The sequence below is a fragment of the Pristiophorus japonicus genome, chromosome 9, assembly GCF_044704955.1.
Source record: "Pristiophorus japonicus isolate sPriJap1 chromosome 9, sPriJap1.hap1, whole genome shotgun sequence".
NCBI classification, from domain to species: Eukaryota; Metazoa; Chordata; class Chondrichthyes; family Pristiophoridae; genus Pristiophorus; species Pristiophorus japonicus.
This window is the reverse complement of record NC_091985.1, coordinates 117,679,710-117,700,923: the sequence shown is the minus strand read 5'-3', so window position 1 is coordinate 117,700,923 and position 21,214 is coordinate 117,679,710. Positions and strand designations below refer to the sequence as shown.

General features: G+C 43.1%; 1 protein-coding gene across 9 annotated transcripts in view; it reads left to right on the top strand.

Annotated features, from left to right (window-relative positions):
- The window catches only part of wdpcp (WD repeat containing planar cell polarity effector), a 363,747-nt gene that overhangs the window by 324,464 nt on the left and 18,069 nt on the right, over nt 1-21,214 (top strand). For all 9 annotated transcript variants that reach the window (XR_011595032.1, XM_070889746.1, XM_070889749.1 and 6 more), the window contains one exon: nt 11,502-11,664. Coding sequence is in view for 8 of the 9 variants with exons in the window: in XM_070889746.1 (XP_070745847.1) it covers nt 11,502-11,664 (163 nt within the window). In the remaining variant the exon portion in view is untranslated. The remainder of the gene's footprint in view (nt 1-11,501; nt 11,665-21,214) is intronic.

The window sequence follows — 21,214 nt, the reverse complement described above, 5'->3', positions numbered from 1 at the left end:
CTCTCTCTCTCTCTCTTTCTCTCTGTCCAGGTCGCTCTCCCTCTCTCTCTCTCTCACTCGGTCCGCGTCGCTCCCTCTCTCTCTCCCTCGGTCCTCATCGCTCTCTCTCTCTCTTTCTCGGTCCGGGTCGCTCTCTCTCGGTCCGGGTCACTCTCCCTCTCTCTCCCTCTCTCTCTCTCTCTCTCGGTCCGGGTCGCTCTCTCTTTTTCGGTCCGGGTCGCGCTCTCTCTCGGTCCGGGTTGCTCTCTCTCTCGGTCTGGGTCGCTCTCTCTCTCGGTCCGGATCGCTCTCTCTCTCGGTCCGGGTCGCGCTCTCTCTCTCTCTCTCGGTCCGGGTCGCTCTCTCTCTCGGTCCGGGTCACTCTCTCTCTCTCGGTCCGGGTCGCTCTCTCTCTCTCTCGGTTCGGGTCACTCTCTCACTCGGGCCGGGTCGCTCTCTCACTCGGTCTGGGTCGCTCTCTCACTCGGTCCGGGTCGCGCTCTCTCTCTCTCTCGGTCCGGGTCGCTCTCTCTCTCGGTCCGGGTCGCTCGCTCTCGCTCGGTCCGGGTCGCTCTCTCACTCGGTCTGGGTCGTTCTCTCTCTCTCTCACTCCGTGTCGCTCTCTCTCACTCTCGGTTCGTGTTGTTCTCTCTCGCTCGGTCCGTGTCGCTCTCTCTCTCCCCCACTCCGGGTCGTTCTCTCTCTCTCTCTGGCCGGGTCGTTCGCGCTCTCTCGGGCCCGGCCGCTTGCTTGGTCTGTGATCTAGTGTAGGTGCTAGAACCTAAAGAAACAATAATCAGAAATATATTTTGAAGACAAACAGAGAAGAGTCACAAGAACATATTTGATAGCACTTTCTCTTGATTCAGGTGGAAATTGTCAAACATAGACACTGTATTATCATTGAAAATATAGAAATCAACAAAAAGTTGACCAATGCCATATGTGACGGTATTTGTCTGTAATATATAGGGGTCGTTTTCCAACATTGCACAGACTTGTACCTTGCATATTGCTGTGTTGACTGAAATCTGTTTGAAGTGTTCGAGGTTTCAAATCTTTGAAGAGTGCAATCTACAAGGAAGCCTTGAGGGATACAGGTGGCTTCACATGTTTGTATGCTGACTTTTACCTTTAAGATAGGATAGTTTTTTGTTTCCGGCCATCGCCTCAGAGACTTCCTAACCTCAATAATAACTGTCATAGTGGAGTATTTTTGACAAGCTTTATAATCTACTCAGACTGGAATGAATATTTTACAATTACAAGAAGAAAATATTTCTGTTCAGCAAGAAGCTAAAGTTTAGCTGCCAAAAAATAGTACTGGCTGAGCTCTTAATGATGTTTCATGTCACTATTCTTTGAAGGTGGGCACCATAGAAGGACTCCTCTCATTGTTTATTTCCTAGTATTTGTATACAAGCTTTCCTTGTACAAGCAGGTCTTATTGACGTTATTATTGTCCTACTCAAGATCTTTTATTCTCAAATCTGCTTTCTGCTCTTTAGGAAAAGTTCAACTGTAATGTTCAACAGGTTCAGCACCATATCCAGATAGATAATCTATAATGCTATGAGAGAGTTTGCTTTCTGCTAACCTGAGAAAGATTTCACACTAAATTTAAGAAGTTCTCAAGCAGTCCAATGCATTACACTGACACTTTTTTTTGACTATGGCTTTGCGCTTGGCTGAAGTTATACAATATTTGCTACAAAACCCAAGCAGTGAGATTACCTGGCTTCATTGTACTTGGGACCTGACTTTCAAATTATACCAGCATTTTTTCATCGGCAATAAAGTCAGGAGATGGGCACCCTCTGCTCAACACCCTCCCATAATCAACCTGAAGTTAAAATTGGTTCTAATCACTATTTTTGATTAACCCATTTGATTTGAGCCAACTGTTTAGAAATCAACCCATTGTCTTTAGGAGTAATGCTGAAAACTATTTAAGAAATACTACTAAGTTGTGAAGGAGAGTTTGCTCACCCTGGTTGGATGTTTGGAAGAGTTGAGAAGAGTGAGAGCAATAACCCTAGGACTTGGGACCCTCTTAATTTATGAGGAAAGGCACACAGAATTCATTTCAAATTGTTTTCATTGAAGAAAATTGAGAGGGGCACAATCAGGGCTGTAAAATTGCTGAAAGGCATTGATAATATGCATGTAAACATGTTATTTAACTTCTGCTGTGAGAGTAGAACACAAGGATAAGAGTACAGAGCTAATAAGCCTCAAGCAAGACTTTCTGGAAGTTTTACATGTGGTTATTCACCTTCCTCAGATTAAACAAGCTGGATAGAGTTCATGATCATAAATTGTGCATGATCTGATATTTGCATGTTTGCATTTACAGCTGTTCATTCTTGTAATATATAATAAATATGTTTCACAATTTTGTCTCTGCATACTTTTTGTGAGAATTGTTTACACTGTCCGTCAATACTGTATCAGAGACTTAAGATTTTACTTTCTAAAGCTGATCAAATGGTGGGATTTCTAGACTGCCAGAAAGATCCAAGTCTTCATAATTGTAATTCCAATGGTTCATTCAAATACTTTGTAAACTTTAAAACGGAGTACGTTTTAATAAGGCTGAGTGTCACGTTTGACTATTTTTCCAACGACGCGAGTTGGAAATAGAATGCTTGTCTTTAAAGGCAAAGTGCATTTGTGCAAGTTTTTTTTAAAGGCTCCTAGATGATAGGTAGTTTCATTTGCTAATCAGAATTAGTATTTACCAGAAACCAAACAATAATTTGTCTGAGTATTTAAAAGTTATCTTTCACCACAGTGCTGGAAAACACTTTGAACCTGTTGGTCTGTGAGAGGGATAGGCCCTTTGACGCAGAGTGAGGACCCTTTAAGAATGCCAAGGATGCCAGTCAGGTTTGTGGAAACAGGATACTGTAGAGTGGCAAAAGTCTGTGAAATACAGGGGACTTAGGGAGAGTGGTTGTGCCCTGGGTTATAACACAGGATGCAGAGAGACTATTTAAGCTAAGCAGTCCCAAATTCATAACAGTGGGGAAATTCTTTTTTTTGATGGATATTGAAGTTATTTTGTCAAGTATGTTTATACAGGTAAAATAATTAACTACTTTTTAGTCACGATGAAACTAATTGCAGTAAGGTTGGTACTAAATAGATTGTGTTGCCTTTATTCCTCAGGTTTATGGTGAAAGGTAGATGGTGCTTATTGAAATTGGAAAAAAGGTTTATGCATTTCAATGTTGTGCTTAACGCTTTCAATACAAGATGTTATTGCAATGTGGCAACAGTCCTCCAAAATGCATTATTACTTTGTATTATTAAAAATAACATAAAATAGATATTAAGGTTTAGTTTTTCCAATTGGTATTCCACTTCATATATTTAAATTTTATTTGCCCCCCCTCACAATTTGTTCTTCGTAGTAATGATCACCACAACGGAAAATCTATTTTCATGTCAGTGAGTGGTTACTGTCAAAGTGGCAGAAATAAGTCAGAAATGACATTACTATCCCGGTTCTGATTTTCCAATTCAGTGCTAATTGTGATAGATCTAACTTGGGCAAATGCTGCTCTGGATTTCATTTTTTTTAAATATACAAAATTATTTCTCTCAGTGGGTCCAGACTATAGCCTTGTGTCCAAATAACATCGTTGTTGTGAGCTTAAAGGAAATAAATGTATTTTTTTGTCACCCAATGCTCATATAGCCATTCAGCCAGACTGTGTTATAGTTGGCCTCTTTGCTTTAGTTTAAGCACCCCATTAGAAGATCATTAAGCTGTCCAACTGAATATGTAATCGGCTGTTTACTTGCAGTTGGCTACAGTCAAGGTATCAATGCAGTCCTCCATGTCAGTCAATGCAGCTGCGTCAGCACTGGGAGCTGTGATTGTACTGGGTTCTATAAGAATCGTGGCCCCCCCAACCTGTGAGAGAACAACTCTGCAGGTCGGGCTATAAAAGAGTTGGATCGACGGGCCTGGGACATCGTGGCCCCCCCGACCTGTGAGAGAACAGCTCTGCAGGTCGGGCTATAAAAGAGCTGGAGCAGCATACCACTTCAACCTCCAGCGCGTGCTGCTCCAAGTGTGCGCCGATTTTAGATGGGCGATTGGGTGACGTCATCAAAACCCTGGTCGCCGTTTTGGAGCGTGGGCAGGAACATCGGCAGAGCCCAGTTACAGAGGAGTGGGAAGGGCGGGGCGGATGAGCAGCGTGAGATCGTGGCGGAGGTGCAACAGATGAGGATACGAGGCCCAGAAGAGCCGAGGGCCCAGGGGCAGCACTGGCCAGCCCACACTGCGATATGTGTGCGCACTAGGTCCGTGCAGCAGAGCAGGTCTCCAGTCGTCTTGGTTAATCCTTGCCACTGGACCAAGACCTAGTTTTGTCAAGCCCGTGAGGTGATTGGTGTGCAATGGTCACCACACGTTAAAAAAAAATTCACGCACAGGCATCTTCCACCCCCTCACTTGGAGTTCAGGACTGGGACATCGGGTCCTTCATCGAAACATCTGTGAACTGGTGGAAGCAAGTCATCCTCGTTCGAGGGACCGCCTATGATGAGTAGTACGGTAAAATAGATCAAGTGATCAGCAGGAAGATTTATTTCTTACCGTGATCCTTAAATACACCACCTTTCCCATCAGCTAATTTGTAATAATCCCTCTATTTAAGCTCTGTATCAACATATTACCATGTCTTACTTAAAAATAAGTTAACACGCTTTTTGATATATTAGAATTTTATTCAAGAAAAGTTACATTTTCCTTCCTGGGTTTTATGTTCTGATATTTTTTAAAGTGTATAGTTTCACAGATGCCCACAAACAGCAAGCGTTTTTGAGTTGAGAATAAGAATTTAAGGATTGTTAGGAACGGGAAAAGGTTATTTGAAGACTGATTTCCAATTGAAGATCAGAGTTTGAATTCCAGTCTTGTGATTCATTCAAGGGAGGATTTAGTTACAGATTAACTTTAAGATTTCTACATATTAGTGCTGTCAGTATTTGTGACTGAGCCAATTTAGTGGCTCTTACAAAAAATCCAGCAAGCTTACTTACTTGCCTGCATCTGAAAATGTGTGTGTTGGGAGCAGAGATTTTCAATTCTTCTGAGGCAATGTAGGAATCGAGTTGTGCCTTATGAAAATGTAGCCAAGGGGCTCATCTACATGAGCAACTAAAAGATAAATGATGGTTGGAACTTCACAAAGGACAGATTTGAATTCCACTGTGTGCATATTTTTCTACCTCAGTGTTCAACTGTGTCTGTGTACTATGACTGTAATACAGTGTACTATGACTCTACTAAATTTGACTTATTAGAAAGTGTCTATTTTATATTCACCTAACTGCATATTTAAAGTAGATCTAATTAGCATATTTTTTGAATTTGTTATTCTTAATAGCATAAGTAGAAACTGCAAGTTTTTTCTGAACTGTTGGTGGATGGTAATTTTCCAATTAACCAATTTTGACCTGATATCTATCAGGTTTCCTAAGGATAGAACTTAACATTTTGAGTTATTAAAGGAGATGGGAAGGCTATGGGAGTGCTCTGTGGATCACAAATATGCCTCCATCTCTTCCATTAAAAAGGCTACCAGTACATATTCTGCCTGTTAGGAGATACCTTCATTTAGCAGCATGTCTTTTGTTTTGCCATCATGAGTTATGTGGTGACATAAGGTGACAGGGATGTTCCTGGAGCAAGCCCATTAATTTTCATTTTATTGCAAGTGCAGATGCAAAATGGTGAGACTCAATTATGTCAAAATATATTGCTGAAACTGATATATCTCCCAACAAGCAAAAGATAATCTGATTACGTTTAAAAACAAACACTTTATAGAGAGCACTCCCTTGGCCTTTCTTTCTATTTTTCCTCTTCTTTTTCTAAGACACTATCTCCAGCTGGACTACAGCCACCAGTAGCCTTCTAATACCTTGCCCAAGCAGTCATTCTTGTGTAGGAGCCAGACAGTGAGTGTTGACAGGCTTTTCAACCATGTGGGGGCTGATGGCAGTGGCATCACAACCAAGGCCAATCCTGTTCTCACTCGACTAGAAATGGAATTGAAGGTTACGAGGACAAATGTAGTCATAGATAGATGAATAAATAGGTTTTGGAGCACTAAAGTGACTCATAATTCAGGACATAATAGAGGAGATTTACAGCTTAGTTTTTTGAAAGTTTTACTTAATTTTAATTGCCTCCCTCAGCAATATAAGTAATTTAAGAATCCTCAAAGTACTGCAAACTGTACATGTGCAAAGTGTTTGTTTTTAAACGTAATCAGATTATCTTTTCCTTGTTGGGAGATATATTAGTTTCAGCAATATATTTTGACATAATTGAGTCTCACCATTTTGCATCTGCACTTGCAATAAAATGAAAATTAATGGGCTTGCTCCAGGAACATCCCTGTCACCTTATGTCACCACATAACTCATGATGGCAAAACAAAAGACATGCTGCTTACTTAAATGAAGGTATCTCATTTGGAGATAACGGGCTCTGTGAGTCAAATGGCCATTCCTCTCCCCACCGTTTCATACGTTCTTATGACATCCACATTGGTATATAATGATTTTTATTGAAAAATGCAATCAGGAATGGTCACATTGGCTGGTTTTAATTTTCATTAGATCAGGAATCACTAAGGAGGTGGCACTCAGTAAGATAATGGGACTAAATACGGATAAATCCCCTGGACCTGGTGGCTTGCATCCTATGGTGTTAAGAGAAGTAGCAACAGGGATAGTGGATGCATTGGTTGTAATTTACCAAAATTCCCTGGATTCTGGGGCGGTCCCAGCAGATTGGAAAAACGCAAATGTAACACCCCTATTCAAGAAAGGAGGGAGACAGAAAGCAGGAAAATATAGACCAGTTAGCCTAACATCTGTGGTTGGGAAGATGTTGGAGTCTAATATTAAAGAAGCAGTAGCAGGACATTTGGAAAAACATTATTCAGTCAGGCAGAGTCAGCATGGATTTATGAAGGGGAAGCCATGTTTGACAAATTAGCTGGAATTCTTTGAGGATATATCAAACAGGGTGGATAAAGGGGAACCAGTGGATGTGGTGTATTTGGACTTCCAGAAAGCATTTGACAAGGTGCCACATAAAAGGTACTGCACAAGATAAAAGTTCACAGAGTTGGGGATGGATAGAGGATTGGCTAACTAAGAGAAACAGAGAATCGGGATAAATGGTTCATTCTCGGGTTGGCAATCAGTAACTAGTGGGGTGCCACAGTTACTATTTACAATCTGCATTAACGACTTGGAAAAAGGGACTGAGTGTAATGTAGGCAAGTTTGCTGATGATACAAAGATGGGAGGAAAACCTGCAAAATGACATAGACAGGCTAAGTGAGTGGGCAAAAATTTGGCAAATGGAGTATAATGTTGGAAAGTGAGAGGTTATGCACTTTGGCAGAAAAAATGGAAGAGCAAGTTATTATTTAAATGGAGAAAAATTGCAAAGTACTGCAGTACAGTGGGACTTGGGGGTACTTGTGCATGAAACACAAAAGGTTAGTATGCAGGTACAGCATGTGATCAGGAAGGCCAATTGAATCTTGGCCTTTATTGCAAAGGGGATGGAGTATAAAAGCAGGGAAGTCTTGCTACACGTATACAGGGTATTGGTGAGGCCACACTTGGAATACTGCGTACAGTTTTGGTTTCCATATTTAAGAAAGGATATACTTGCTTTGGAGGCAGTTCAGAGAAGGTTCACTAGGTTGATTCCAGAGATGAGGGGGTTGACATGAGGAAAGGTTGAATAGGTTGGGCCTCTACTCATTGGAATTCAGAAGAATGAGGTGATCTTATCGAAACGTCTAAGATTATGAGGGGGCTTGACAAGGTGGATGCAGAGAGGATGTTTCCACTGATTGGGGAGACTAGAACTAGGGGGCATAATCTTAGAATAAGGGGCCGCCCATTTAAAACTGAGATGAGGAGGAATTTCTTCTCAGAGTTGTAAATCTGTGGAATTCACTGCCTCAGCGAGTTGTGGAAGCTGGGACATTGATAGACAGAGATAGACAGTTTCTTAACCGATAAGGGGTTATGGGGAGCGGGCAGGGAAGTGGACCTGAGTCCATGATCGGATCAGCCATGATCGTATTAAATGGCGGAGCAGGCTCGAGGGGCCGTATGGCCTACTCCTGCTCCTATTTCTTATGTTCTTATGAATGCTTTCAATTATATCACCTCTACCATAATAGTACTCTAACTGAGACCAGCTAACTTAGCACAGACCATGGTTCAAACCTGGGACCTTCAGGTACATTTATCCATCAGGATGTAGGGTAATCCTTTTTCCTACCTTTTTGGGGGAAAGGTAGGATTGTATTTACAAATACCCGGTCATGGATTGTACTGAAAATTGCCTGATGCTTGGCTATTTTCTGTATAGTATTGAATGAATTTTCTACGCTGCTTTTAAGCCATATAACCTGCTTCTCTTTCACCTTTACACCATCTAATGCAACAACACAAAATAGAAAAATACTTTTTTCAGCATCACATGTATATTGTTTTATTTTTACAAATCTTAATAAGTGCTTTGCTCTAATTATCTTCTGGATTCCTTTCAAAGATGCGCATGTTATGAGCTATTTACGTGTCTAAATAATTGTACATTAATTGTCTTTAGTCGTATTGTAATTTACCACAGAATTTAAAAAACATCTTCGAGGCAATCAGTTGGCAAAGCATTGAATCCCAGTGCCGATCACCATTCTTCTTCCACAGGAGAGTTTACTACTTCTTAGGTTGGTCACTGGATGGAGCTCTTTGTGGTGATGAACATGATGGAGTTCCCAGGGGCGTTGCACAACATGTTTCCTGCTGTACAGTTTGGAGCAGAATTGACTCTGCTTCTGCAGAGGGCTGGGATCCTATTTATTCTTTTCTTCCAATTGCACATCTGGAACTGAAACAAATGATTAAAAAGGAAAATAAAACTGTACCTGGAACACGGCATTTTATTGGATTTTCTCCAACCTTGACAGATAACTTGGTCTTGTCAGATTCCTTGCTCCTTTTGCAGATGGGCTCATTGAATATCATCGGTACAGTGAGTCATAATTGTACTTGAGCAGTGACATATACTGTCGAAAAACAAAGATCAAAGTCAAATAAACTCTGCCTTGCTTCATATAAAATGTGAGCCTCCAGCAATATAACCTGAATTAATTTTTTGTACTGCTGTTGAATTTAAGTACAATGTCGCACATTCCAAACAAGTGCTGGAGTGTTAACATTGACAAAAGTCTTTATGTAGGCATTGTGGTATAAATTAATTTACACTTTAGGTGTGCAGTCAGTCAGCTATGACATTATTAACATTTCAAGAGTATTTAATTCACATGTTTGCAGGGTGTTTGTTGTAAGTACCTGCCAAAACCCTATAATGCTGAAATACTGCATAATCATTCCAAAACCTAAACTGTTTAATTATATATTTCCTTATTCTTACAAGCTGGCCGGGGATGAAACATAATTGTAAATTTATGATTTTATCATGTATTCCTTTTTGTGAGCTTTTGTGCTCATCAAGACAAAGAATGTCCATGCTGGGGAATTAAATATTTTTCCACTTTTGGCATTGGTGTCAGCACTGAGTGCTCCCAAGTCAGATATAGGACCACCAGATGCATACTTAAGCTTCCAATACTCTGTCATCTTTAAGCCCCATTGAGTAACGTTGCTAAATTATGGGCAGTTTTGTATTATCCACCCTGCGTTGAGATTGCGTGTTATAAAATTGAGACTGCATTTCAGATGGGATCCTTAAAACTTGCCGAGAAACCGTAACCCCATTAGTCTTGGCTCAATTCAAACCTGGACCCCAGGTGACCCTACATCTCCCAGTTACACAAGGTTTTAGTTTTTTTATTCCTTCCCCATATGACTAATTTTCTCTCCGCCTCCTTTCCTGAAAGCATTTACTTCTTGCAGGAGTTTGATTGTATGGGTATCAGTTACACATCAGCAGCTCGCTTAAATGTCCATTCTTCATGTGTTGATCCTAGACATTGAGTGTCAGTAGGCTATTCGAACATGGCAGCATCACAGCTGAGTGCAATGCAGTCCTCACTCAACTCTCCACATACACCTCCAGCAGAGCGATCACTAGATGGCAATCAGGAGCAGAACCCTGCCCAATTTTCCCTTCCTTACCTGGCTCTGAGGCCAACTTTAATGGCCCCTCCACTGCCTGACTGAGACCACTAGCTCAGTGCAGAGTAGACTGAACCTGGGACTCTCCTGGTTTGTCAAACTGACTCAGGCTTGTGTATTACTTTAAGCTTGCTATAGTTTATAGAAGTAATAGAAATTATACATATTTTACACAATGAGAGTGCATTTTGTTTGTAGACAAGATTAACTATGAGAAGAATTTACCTAACAATTATAGTAAAGTTATTTTTGTTAAAAGGAATTAATATAGTGCATGTGGAAATGAAAATATTCACTTTTGGGTTTTCATTTAAATTTGTAGTAACTATTAATTAAAAAGGCCTCATTTTTGATTACATAGCAAACTTTCCATTATTATGTCTTCGTAGTCAGTTATGTTGATATGACGAATCAAGGTGTTGTCGATGGAGTCTGTATTCATTGTCTTATTACTAGGTGGACAGTAATTAATAATATATCCCAGCTTTCCTTTTGTGACTGTCAGCACCCAGTTAAAACATAACTTTAGAAATGGTGGTTTCTCAAACACCATTTACTTCTGAAAGTAAATCAAAACAGTTAATTTAAAATCACTATAAGTCTCTTTGTTTAAAGAAAATTAAAAACTCATTATTTTAGAAAGTATTTTTATTTGAGTTTTTATGAACACCTTCCAAAATATCTCCGGTGCTTTGTTTAATCTAGTTATTTATACTGTTGTCCTCCCAAGTTTTGCTTTAAATGTACTGTAATTTGCTGCTCGCAATGTGGTCTCCTCTACATTGGAGAGACCAGGCGCAGATTCGGTGATTGCTCTGCTGAACACCTCCATTCAGTACGCAAGTGTAACTCTGCGCTTCCGATCGTTTGCCATTTTAATTCTCTGTCCCACTCCCACTCTGACCTCTGTCCTTGGCCTTCTACGCGGTTCCAGTGAAGCTTGAGGAAGAGTAACCTCATCTTTCAGTTAGGCACTTTACAACTTTCCGGATTCAACATCGAGTTCAGCAATTTCAGATCATAACCTCTGCTCCCATTTTTTTTCAGACAACAGGTGCTGGTAATTCTGGTGTTCATTTAATCTCTCCTACCCTCCACACACCTTCCCTTTTGTTCTTTCCTCTATCTCCTTTTCCCTTCCTCTGTACTTGCTTACCAGTTACATCTCTAACATTTTCCAGTTCTGACGAAAGGCCTGAAACGTTAAGTCTGTTTCCCTTTCCACAGATGCTGCCTCCCCGCTGAGTATTTCCTGCATTTTCTGCATATATTTATGTTTTAAATTAATCTTTAAATACTTTTTCTCATTCTCCCGATATTCCCAGAAACTTTGGAGGCCTTACAAAGAGGAGATCCTTTGATGGGAGACAATGCTGAACCTGCATCATTGAAAGCTGAAAGACCAAAGGGCAGGAATTCTTCTTCTGGGTCAGACAGTAACAACAGTCATTTATTACAACTTGCTACACAGAACAACCCTTGTATCAGGTAAGAAACATGACTACACTATAGCAAGTGATGTCAATTAGTCCACTCATTTTTATGATTTTTTTTTTAGATAAACAAAATCTAAAATTACAGCTTCCCAGTGTGGGATCCCTTGGGACTCCAGGGAATAAGCCCTCTAGTGGTTAGACATGGTAATTACAGGTTTACATACCGCCCCCCCCGCCCCACCCCCACCATACACACACACAAACAAAGTCAATAGTGTAACTATTTACAATGTGAGTCAATCTGGGGCTATCCTTTCCCTGGTTGATCGTCTCGGTGCAAATGCTGGTGTTGGTGAGTCGTTTGTTGTGCCTTCGCTGGGCTGCTGCGCAGCTGGCCTTACTGGACTGTTGGGGGTGATGGGTTCTGCTTCGTGGTCAACCGCTGGGTTGGTTGCCACTTGTTTGTGTGTTGGAGGGTCCAAAAAGGTAGAGTCTATTGTGGGTTGTCCTGGATAGTCCGTAAATCTGAGTTTGGTTTGGTCCAAGTGTTTTCTGCAGGTGAGTCCATTTGCTAGTTTGACCACAAACACCCTACTCCCCTCTTTGGCCAAAACAGTGCCAGCAATCCACTTGGGACCTTGTCCATAGTTCAACACAAATACAGATCATTTACTTCAATTTCTCGTGACGCATTTGCACGATCATATGTATTCTGTTGAAGCCGCCTGCTCTCTACCTGTTCGTGTAGATCAGGGTGGACTAACGAGAGCCTTGTCTTAAGTGCCCTTTTCCTGAGCAGTTCAGCGGGTGGGACTCCGGTGAGTGAGTGGGGTCTTGTGCGGTAATTAAGCAGGACTCGGGATAAGCGAGTCTGCAGTGAGCCTTCAGTTACCCTCTTCAAGCTCTGCTTGTTCTGTCTGACCGTCGGACGCTGGCTTAAACGGGGCAGGTGTGACATGTTTGACCCCGTTGCGGGTTATGAATTCCTTGAACTCGGCACTGGTAAAGCACGGCCCCTTGTCACTTACAAGGATATCAGGCAGGCCGTGCATGGCAAACATGGCCCGTAGGCTTTCAATGGTGGCAGCGGACGTGCTTGCCGACATTATCACACATTCAATCCACTTGGAGTACGCATTTAAAACCATTAAAAACATTTTTTCCAAGAAAGGGCCTGCATAGTCGACATGAACCCTAGACCACAGTTTGGAGGGCCAAGACCATAAACTTAGTGGCGCCTCCCTGGGTGCATTGCTTAACTGGGAACATGTATTACATTTGTGCACACAGGACTCTAAGTCTGCATCGATACCGGGCCACCACATGTGGGATCTGGCTATCGCTTTCATCATTACAATGCCTGGGTGGGTACTGTGGAGATCACTAATGAAAGTGTCCCAGACCATTTTTGGCACAATTACCCGCTTACCCTATAGGAGGCAGTCTGCCTGTATGGACGTATCATCTTTGCTCCGCTGGTACGGTTTTATTTCTTCCTGCATCTCTAACGGGACACTAGACCAACTCCCGTGGAGCACACTGTTTTTTTTACTAAGGACAGTAAGGGGTTCTGGCTCATCCAGATTCTAATCTGTCGGGCGGTAACAGGTGATTGCTCACTCTCGAATGCTTCATTACCATAACTAGATCTGCAGGCTGTACCATCTCCACCCCAGTGGTGGGCAATGGTAGCCTACTGAGAGCATCGGCACAGTTTTCTGTGGCGGATGACGTAGTTGTATGCGAACAACGTGAGCGCCCATCTCTGGATGCGGGCCGAAGCATTCGTATTCATCCCCTTATTTTCAGAAAAGCAGCTTACGGTCGGTTTCCAATTCAAATTTGAGCCCGAACAGATATTGATGCATTTTCTTTACCCCGTAAACACACACTAACGCTTCTTTTTCGATCATACTGGCCTTAGGCAGACTTCTGGATGCGTAAGCAACCGGTTGCAATTTCCCAAATTCATTAGCTTGTTACAATACACACCCGACCCTGTACGATGACGCCTCACATGCTAGTACCAAACACTTACATGGATCGTACAACACAAGCAATTTGTTTGAACATAACAGCTTCCTAGCTTTCTCAAAGGCATTTTCTTGGCTTTTACCCCGTGCCCATTCATCTCCCTTACGCAGTAAAGAGTGCAGGGGTTCTAACAATGTGCTAAGACCCGGTAAGAAGTTACCAAAATAGTTCAGGAGTCCTAGAAACGACCGCAGCTCCGTCACGTTCTGTGGTCTTGGTGCGTTTTTGATTGCCTCCGTCTTTCAATCAGTGGGCCTGATGCTGTCCACCGCGATTCTTCTCCCCAGGAAGTCCACTTCAGGCGCCAGGAAAACGCACTTCGAGCATTTTAGCCTGAGCCCCACATGATTAAGCCGACTAAGAACCTCCTCCAGGTTCTGCAGGTGCTCGACGGTGTCCCGACCTGTAACCAAGATGTCGTCCTGGAAGACCACGGTGCGCGGGGCCAACTTCAGCAAGCTTTCCATGTTCCTCTGGAATATCGCCGCAGCCGATCGAATCCCAAATGGGCATCTGTTGTAAATGAAAAGACCTTTGTGCCTGTTGTTGCAGGTGAGGCCTTTCGAAGATTCCTCCAGCTCCTGCGTCATGTAGGCCGAGGTCAAGTCCAGTTTTGTGAACGTTTTCCCTCCCGCCAGCGTAGCAAATAGGTCGTCTGCCTTTGGTAGCGGGTATTGATCCTGCAGAGAGAAACAATTGATAGTTACTTTGTAATCACCACAGATTCTGACGGTGCCGTCTCCCTTGAGGACTGGAACAATCGGACAGGCCCACTCATTGAATTCGATCGGCGAAATGATGCCCTCTCATTGCAGCCTGTCCAGTTCGATCTCCACCCTCTCTCTCATCATGTAAGGTACCACTCTCGCCTTGTGATGGATGGGTCGCGCCCCCGGAATCAAATGGATCTGCACTTTTGCTCCTTGGAACTTCCCGATGCCTGGTTCAAACAGCGCGGGGAACTTGCTTAGGACCTGGGCACATGAGGTGTCGTCGACGGACGAAAGCGCTCTGACGTCGTCCCAGTTCCAGCGTATCTTTCCCAGTCAGCTCCTGCCGAACAGCGTGAGGCCATCGCCTGGTACCACCCTGAGTGGTAAATCATGCACCACTCCATCGTAGGAGACCTTTACGGTAGCACTGCCAATTATGGGAATCAGTTCCTTTGTGTGCGTTCCAAGTTTGGTACGAATGGGAGTCAGGACTGGCCTTGAAGCCTTGTTGCACCACAACTTATCGAAAGTCTTTTTACTCATTATGGACTGGCTTGCGCCCGTGTCCAGCTCCATGGACACCGGGAGTCCATTTAATTCAACCTTCAGCATTATTGGGGGACACTTTGTGGTAAGTGTGTGCACCCCATATACCTCTGCCTCCTCGGTCTGAGGCTCTGGTTCATCATGATCCACCATGGATCTATCCTCCTCTGCAACATGGTGGTTTGCAGGATTAGCAGGGTTTGCAGCTCGCCTGCACATATGTTGTTCCACAGCCTTTACAAACGTATCCTTTGAAGTGGCATGAATAGAATCAATGATCACCCCTGCAGCGCCAACAAGGTGTTAATTGTTTTGTATTCACCACCCTTGATGGTGGACTCAGTCATCTGTGGACGTGCAGCTACAGGCATGCAAGTCCTGCCATGTACATTTCGATTCGAAAACAACGTTACTTTGTTCACAGTACTTACAGCAGCACTATTATGCTGGAAAATTTGTTTGGTATTGTCACTGGTGGAGATAAACGCCTGGGCTATCACTATGGCTTTACTCAAGTTTGGGGTTTCTACAGTCAAAAGTTTGCGAAGTATTACTTCATGGCCAATGCCAAGTACAAAGAAGTCACTGAGCATATGCTCCAAGTGTCCTTCAAGTTCGCAATGTCCTGCAAGGCGCCTTAGCTCGGCGATGTAGCTCGCCACTTCCTGGCCTTCAGACCTCTTGTACATGTAGAACTGATACCTCGCCATCAGAATGCTTTCCTTCAGGTTTAGATGCTCCCGGACCAGTGTGCACAACTCATCATACGACTTGTCTGTGGGTTTTGTTGGAGCAAGCAGGTTTTTCATGAGGCCATACGTTGGTGCCCCGCAAACGGTGAGGAGGATCACCCTTCATTTGGCAGCATTCCCTTCTCCTTCCAGCTCATAGGCCATGAAGTATTGGTCAAGTCGCCCCACAAAGGTTTCCCAATCATCTCCCTCTGAAAATTTCTCCAGGATGCCCATTGTTGCGATGGGGTTCGTCATCTGTATCTTGTTGCCAGTTGTTATGTCTTGAATAAAGAGTCTTAGACTAGATACTGCAAGCTCAGTGACCGTAGTCCTTTATTACAGATCTGAGTGCCTCTCCAGCCTGTGAGGCTTCCTTATATATAGGTGCTGGAATCCCTTGGGACTCCAGGGGATACGCCCTCTGGTGGTTAGACATGGTAATTACAGGTTTACATACATAACAAGGTCCATGCTGGTGTTAATATCCCACATGAGCCTCCTCCCACCCTTCATCTCACCCCATCAACATAACCTTCTATTCCTTTCTCATGTGTTTATCTAGCTTCCCCTTAAATGCATCTATGCTATTCACTTCAACTTAAAATGAACATTATAGGATAATTTAGGCTAGAATAACCTACTGATATAACCAGTTCTGCTTGACATGCTTTGTTGGTCTTTCTATTCCTGCATAAAGCTGAGAATAGAGATTCCTACAGGGGAGCCCACAGTCGAAAAGGGCTAGGAAGCTTACAACGCTAGTCCCCAAGATTCTTCTGACAAAATTCCTTCACATTCACAAACACCCCTTTGAATGCTTTAGTACTCCAATGATAAACTTTGGATCTGTGGACACCAGGTTATCTAACTATGATGAACAACAAGTATAATTATGCCATAAATTATGCAAAACCATGTCTATCTAAGTGACATAATTTCCTGATCATTTCACAATCATTATGAAGCTCCTGCCTACTTAAAAAGGCTTGCACTGCTCACTCCAAGCCTTCTGAGAAACAATAATGTACTAAATAGGCAGAGACCTTCGGAGACTAATCAGCATTTTTATGCTCTGTTATATCCCTTTGAGTCCATTTCCCAGCCTAACAAAAGATTAAAATCAGCCCCTTTCAGTACCAAGTCTACTGATACCCATAGATTTATTTCAAATTCACCCTGAGCTATGTCAACACCATTCATGGACTTTTCCTGTTGCCAATTTTCCCTCCTTATGTTTGGTAATCAACCCTTGTCCAAATTAAATTTCATCTGCCATTTTTCACCGATTTCAACCTCCTCTGAGTTCACTGGCCTCCTATCCTCCCATAATCTCTCCCTCCATTTAAACTCCAACTCATTTCCAAGGCCACCTCCTCGATCTTGCCATCTCTCGTGGTCTCACTATGCCCATCATGTCAATCGCAGGTAAGGTCATCTCTGACCACTTCCTCGTATCGCTCTCCACCTACATCACCCTTCCCCACCCCCAACCCTATTTCCTTCAGTGTCCGCCCTGGAAAAAAAACTCTCTCACAACTCTCTTACAATGGCATTTGTGAAAACTCAACTGTCCAGCCTTTGGCCTTTGGCCCTTCATTCACCATGACATTTCTGCAGCTAACAATCTGCTCAACCACAAGCTCACCACTACTTTTGACATCCTAGTCCCTATTAAAACACCCTGGCCATTCCCCCTGGTATGGCCCTCATCTTTGCTCCCTTAAGTCCAAGGGACGCAGACTTGAATGGATATGGTGAACAACTGGTTTAGCCATTCACTGCCAGATCTGGCTCGACCGCATAAAGCATTATCAGGTCCTGCTCTCGTCTGCTAAAATTGTTCACAATTCCAGAATCATTCTGAAATGAAAAGATAAACCCCGGGTTTTATTCTCTACTGCTAACCGTCTTCTTAAACTCCTCACCTCCGACAAGTGTGAGGAACTCTTGTTTCTAAGATTGAGACCATCCATTCAGAACTTGTTGTCGCCTCCCAAAACCGTGCCCATCGTTCCCGCAACTCCATGTTTGAATACCTCCAATCAAGTTTCCACCCCTGCCACAGTACCGAAACAGTTCTTATCAAAGTCAGAAATGACATCCTTTATAACTGTGACAAAGGTAAACTATCCTTCCTCCTCCTTCTCAACATGTCTGCAGCCTTTGACACAGTTGACCACTCCATCCTCCTCCAATGCCTCTCCACCATCGTCCAGCTGGGTGGGACTGCACTCGCCTGGTTCCATTCTTATCTATCTAATTGTAGCATGAGAATCACCCGCAATGGCTTCTCTTCCCTTTCCCGCATCATTACCTTTGGTATCCTCCAAGGATCTATCCTTGGTCCTCCTGTTTCTCATCTACATGCTGTCCCTTGATGACATCATCCGAAAACACAGCATCGGTTTCCCATGTACACGGATGACATCTAGCTCTACCTCTCCACCACTTCTGTCGACCCCTCCACAGTCTCTAAATTGTCCGACTGCTTGTCCGACATCCAGTACTGGATGAGCAGAAATTTTCTCCAATTAAATATTGGGAAGACCAAAGCCACGAACTCTATTCCCTAGCCACTGACTCCATCCCTCTCCCTAACATCTGTCTGAGGCTGAGCCACATTGTTCGCAATCTTGTAATCATATTTGACCCTGAAATGAGCTTCCAACCACATATCCACAGCATAACTAAGACCGTCTATTTCCACCTCTGTAACATGGTTCGTCTCCGTCCTTGCCTCAACTCATCCGCTGCTGAAACCCGATTTGACTATTACATGGCTGGCCTCCCATTTTCTACCCTACGTAAACATGGTCATCCAAAACTTGGCTGCCCATGTCCTAACTCACATCACGTCCCGTTCATCCATGACTCCTGTACTCGTTGATCTACATTGGCTCCCGGTTAAGCAATGCCACGATTTAAAAATTCTCATCCACGTGTTCAAAATCCCTCCATTGCCTTGCCCCTCCCTACCTCTGTATTCTCCACCAGCCCCACAACCTCCTGAGATATCTGCGCTCTTTTAATTCTGCCCTCTTGCGCATCCCTGATTATAATCGCTCCACCATTGGTGGCCGTGCCTTCTGTTGTCTTGGCCCTAAGCTCTGGAATTCCTTCCGTAAACACCTCTCTACCACACTTTCCTCCTTTAAGGCACTCCTTAAAATCTTCTGAGCGTGTAGTGCTGGCCCATTAAACACCATAATCGGTTCAGACAGATGCCTTTATGACACAAAAATGCTAGGCCAAGCAAATCAGCTGTCTATTCTTAAAGTGACAAATAGTCACTTTACAGTTAAAATTCCTTCTCAATAAAAAGCAGCCTTGCAGGATGGTTTCATGGTAACAGCGTGAGTGATAAGTCTCCTATGAGCTAGACGCATTTAAATTCAGAGAGAACACTACTTGGCTTAGTCTAAACACTGCACCAATGAATGTGTTTCCTTTCTGAAACCTGTCAATCAAGATATTCCTAAGGCCACTATTCAAAAACAGTTGAGATAATTTATGTTTTGCATCCCTGCCCAAAATGTAAATGAGAGTGTATTTTATAAAGGTTCACTCAATTATTAAGAAATACAGAGACTGATTAATAGGATCGCAGCATCGATACCAGACATGGAGCGGCCAATTTTAAATAGCAATCACTTCCATAAAAAATGCTGCAAATCTAGATTCAGAATAGACAGCTGATTTGCTTGGTCTAGCATTTTTGTGTCATAAAGGCATCTTTCTGAACCGATTATGGTGTTTAATGGGCCAGCACTGCACGCTCTGAAGACATTTAAATTTGTTATTTATTTAGTCATTCCACGGTGTCCGATGCTGGGATAGGGGACAGTTTATGTTGTACACTGGCCTCCTGGTGCTATGCAATCTGCCCTGTTCACCCTGTGGGCTACATCCAGCAACAACATTATTGATTTGGATTCCAAAGGGCAGTGGTGATTAAAAACACAATATGCTAGACAAATGCTGCAGGTCTGTCAGCATCTGAAATAGAAAATGTCACCGGGAACGAAACTAGCGCCCGTCATCGAAACCACCCAGTTTTCACTTCCATTGAAATCAATGATTATCGGGCAGTCACCACAAGGGGCAGCCAATCCGCAATGCCGGTTTACGCCCGGGCGGCAAGTTAAAGATCTCTTTGGTACTTTGGTGTCAGACTTGGCTCAATGGGTAGCACTGCCATCCCTGAGCCAGAACATTGTGAGTTCAAGTCCCAAAATCTAGGCCGATACTTCAACGCAGTACGAGGCAGTGCTGCACTGTCGGAGGGAGCGTCCCCAGATGAGATGCCAAACCCATCTACACTCTCGGGTGGACATTAAAGATCCCGTGGCACCACTGGAAGACGAGCAGGGGAGTTCTCCCCAGTGTCCTGGCCGATATTTATCCCTCATCCAACATGACTAAAAGTATTTACAGCACAGGCCATGCGGCCCAACAGGTCTATGCTGGTGTTTATGCTCACCCTTCTTCATCTCACCCCATCAACATACTCTTTTATTCCTTTATCCCTCATGTGCTTATCCACCTTCCCCTTTAATGCATTTGTGCTATTCCCCTTAATTACTGCTTGTGGTAGCGAATTCTACATTCTAACCACTCTCTGGGTAAAGAAGTTTCTCCTGAATTCCCGATTGGATTTATTAGTGGCTAACGGCCCCTTATTCTGGTCTCACCCTCAAGTGGAAACATCTTCTCTACCCCATCAAACCCTTTCATAATCTTAAAGACCCCTATCAAGTCACCCCCTCAGTCTTCACTTTTCTAGAGTAAAGAGCCCTAGCCTGTTCAATTTCCTGATAGGTATAACCTCTCAGTTCTGGTATCAGTCTAGTAAATCTTTTTTGCACCATAATATGGAGACCAGAACTATTCACAGTACCTCAAAGTGTGGTCTAACCAAGGTTTCATACAAGTTTAAAATAACTTCTCTACTTCTCAATTCTATCTCTAGAAATGAACCCCAGAGTTTGCTTTGCTTTTTTATGGCCTTATTAACCTGCATCGCTACTTTTAGTGATTTGTGTATCTGTACTTCCAGATCCCTCTGTTCCTCTACCCCATTTAAACACATAGGGCTAGAAATTCAGCTTTTACCGATATAATTTTTTCCCGACATTTTACGGAAAAAATACCACTAAAACTTCGCCATTTTTAAGGGGGCAAAATTGGCAAAAAAAAGCGTCCGATGGTTAAAAATCGGCATTGCATGAAGATTCACGGTGGAAACCGTGGTCCTCGCCAATTTAGCCCAAGGCCTATCAACGCCAAAAATACAGGCCCTGGGAGGGGAGAGAAAACACAAAAAAAATTAGCAACAATCACAAAATAAACAATCAGAAAACATTCACTATACACGTAACTAACGAATCGCTGAAAAAGAATTAAAAAATAAAAACTTCAACTTGCCTTTTTTGTAGGTCTTCATACCTACCACTGTTTCTGGGGCTTCAACGCAGGCTTTTCTCGGGCGTTTTTTTTCACCCTGTGTATGGGTGCACCAAACGGCCAATTTTAAACGGTGCAATTTTTTTTGCCGTTGCATGTCATCGATCCACTT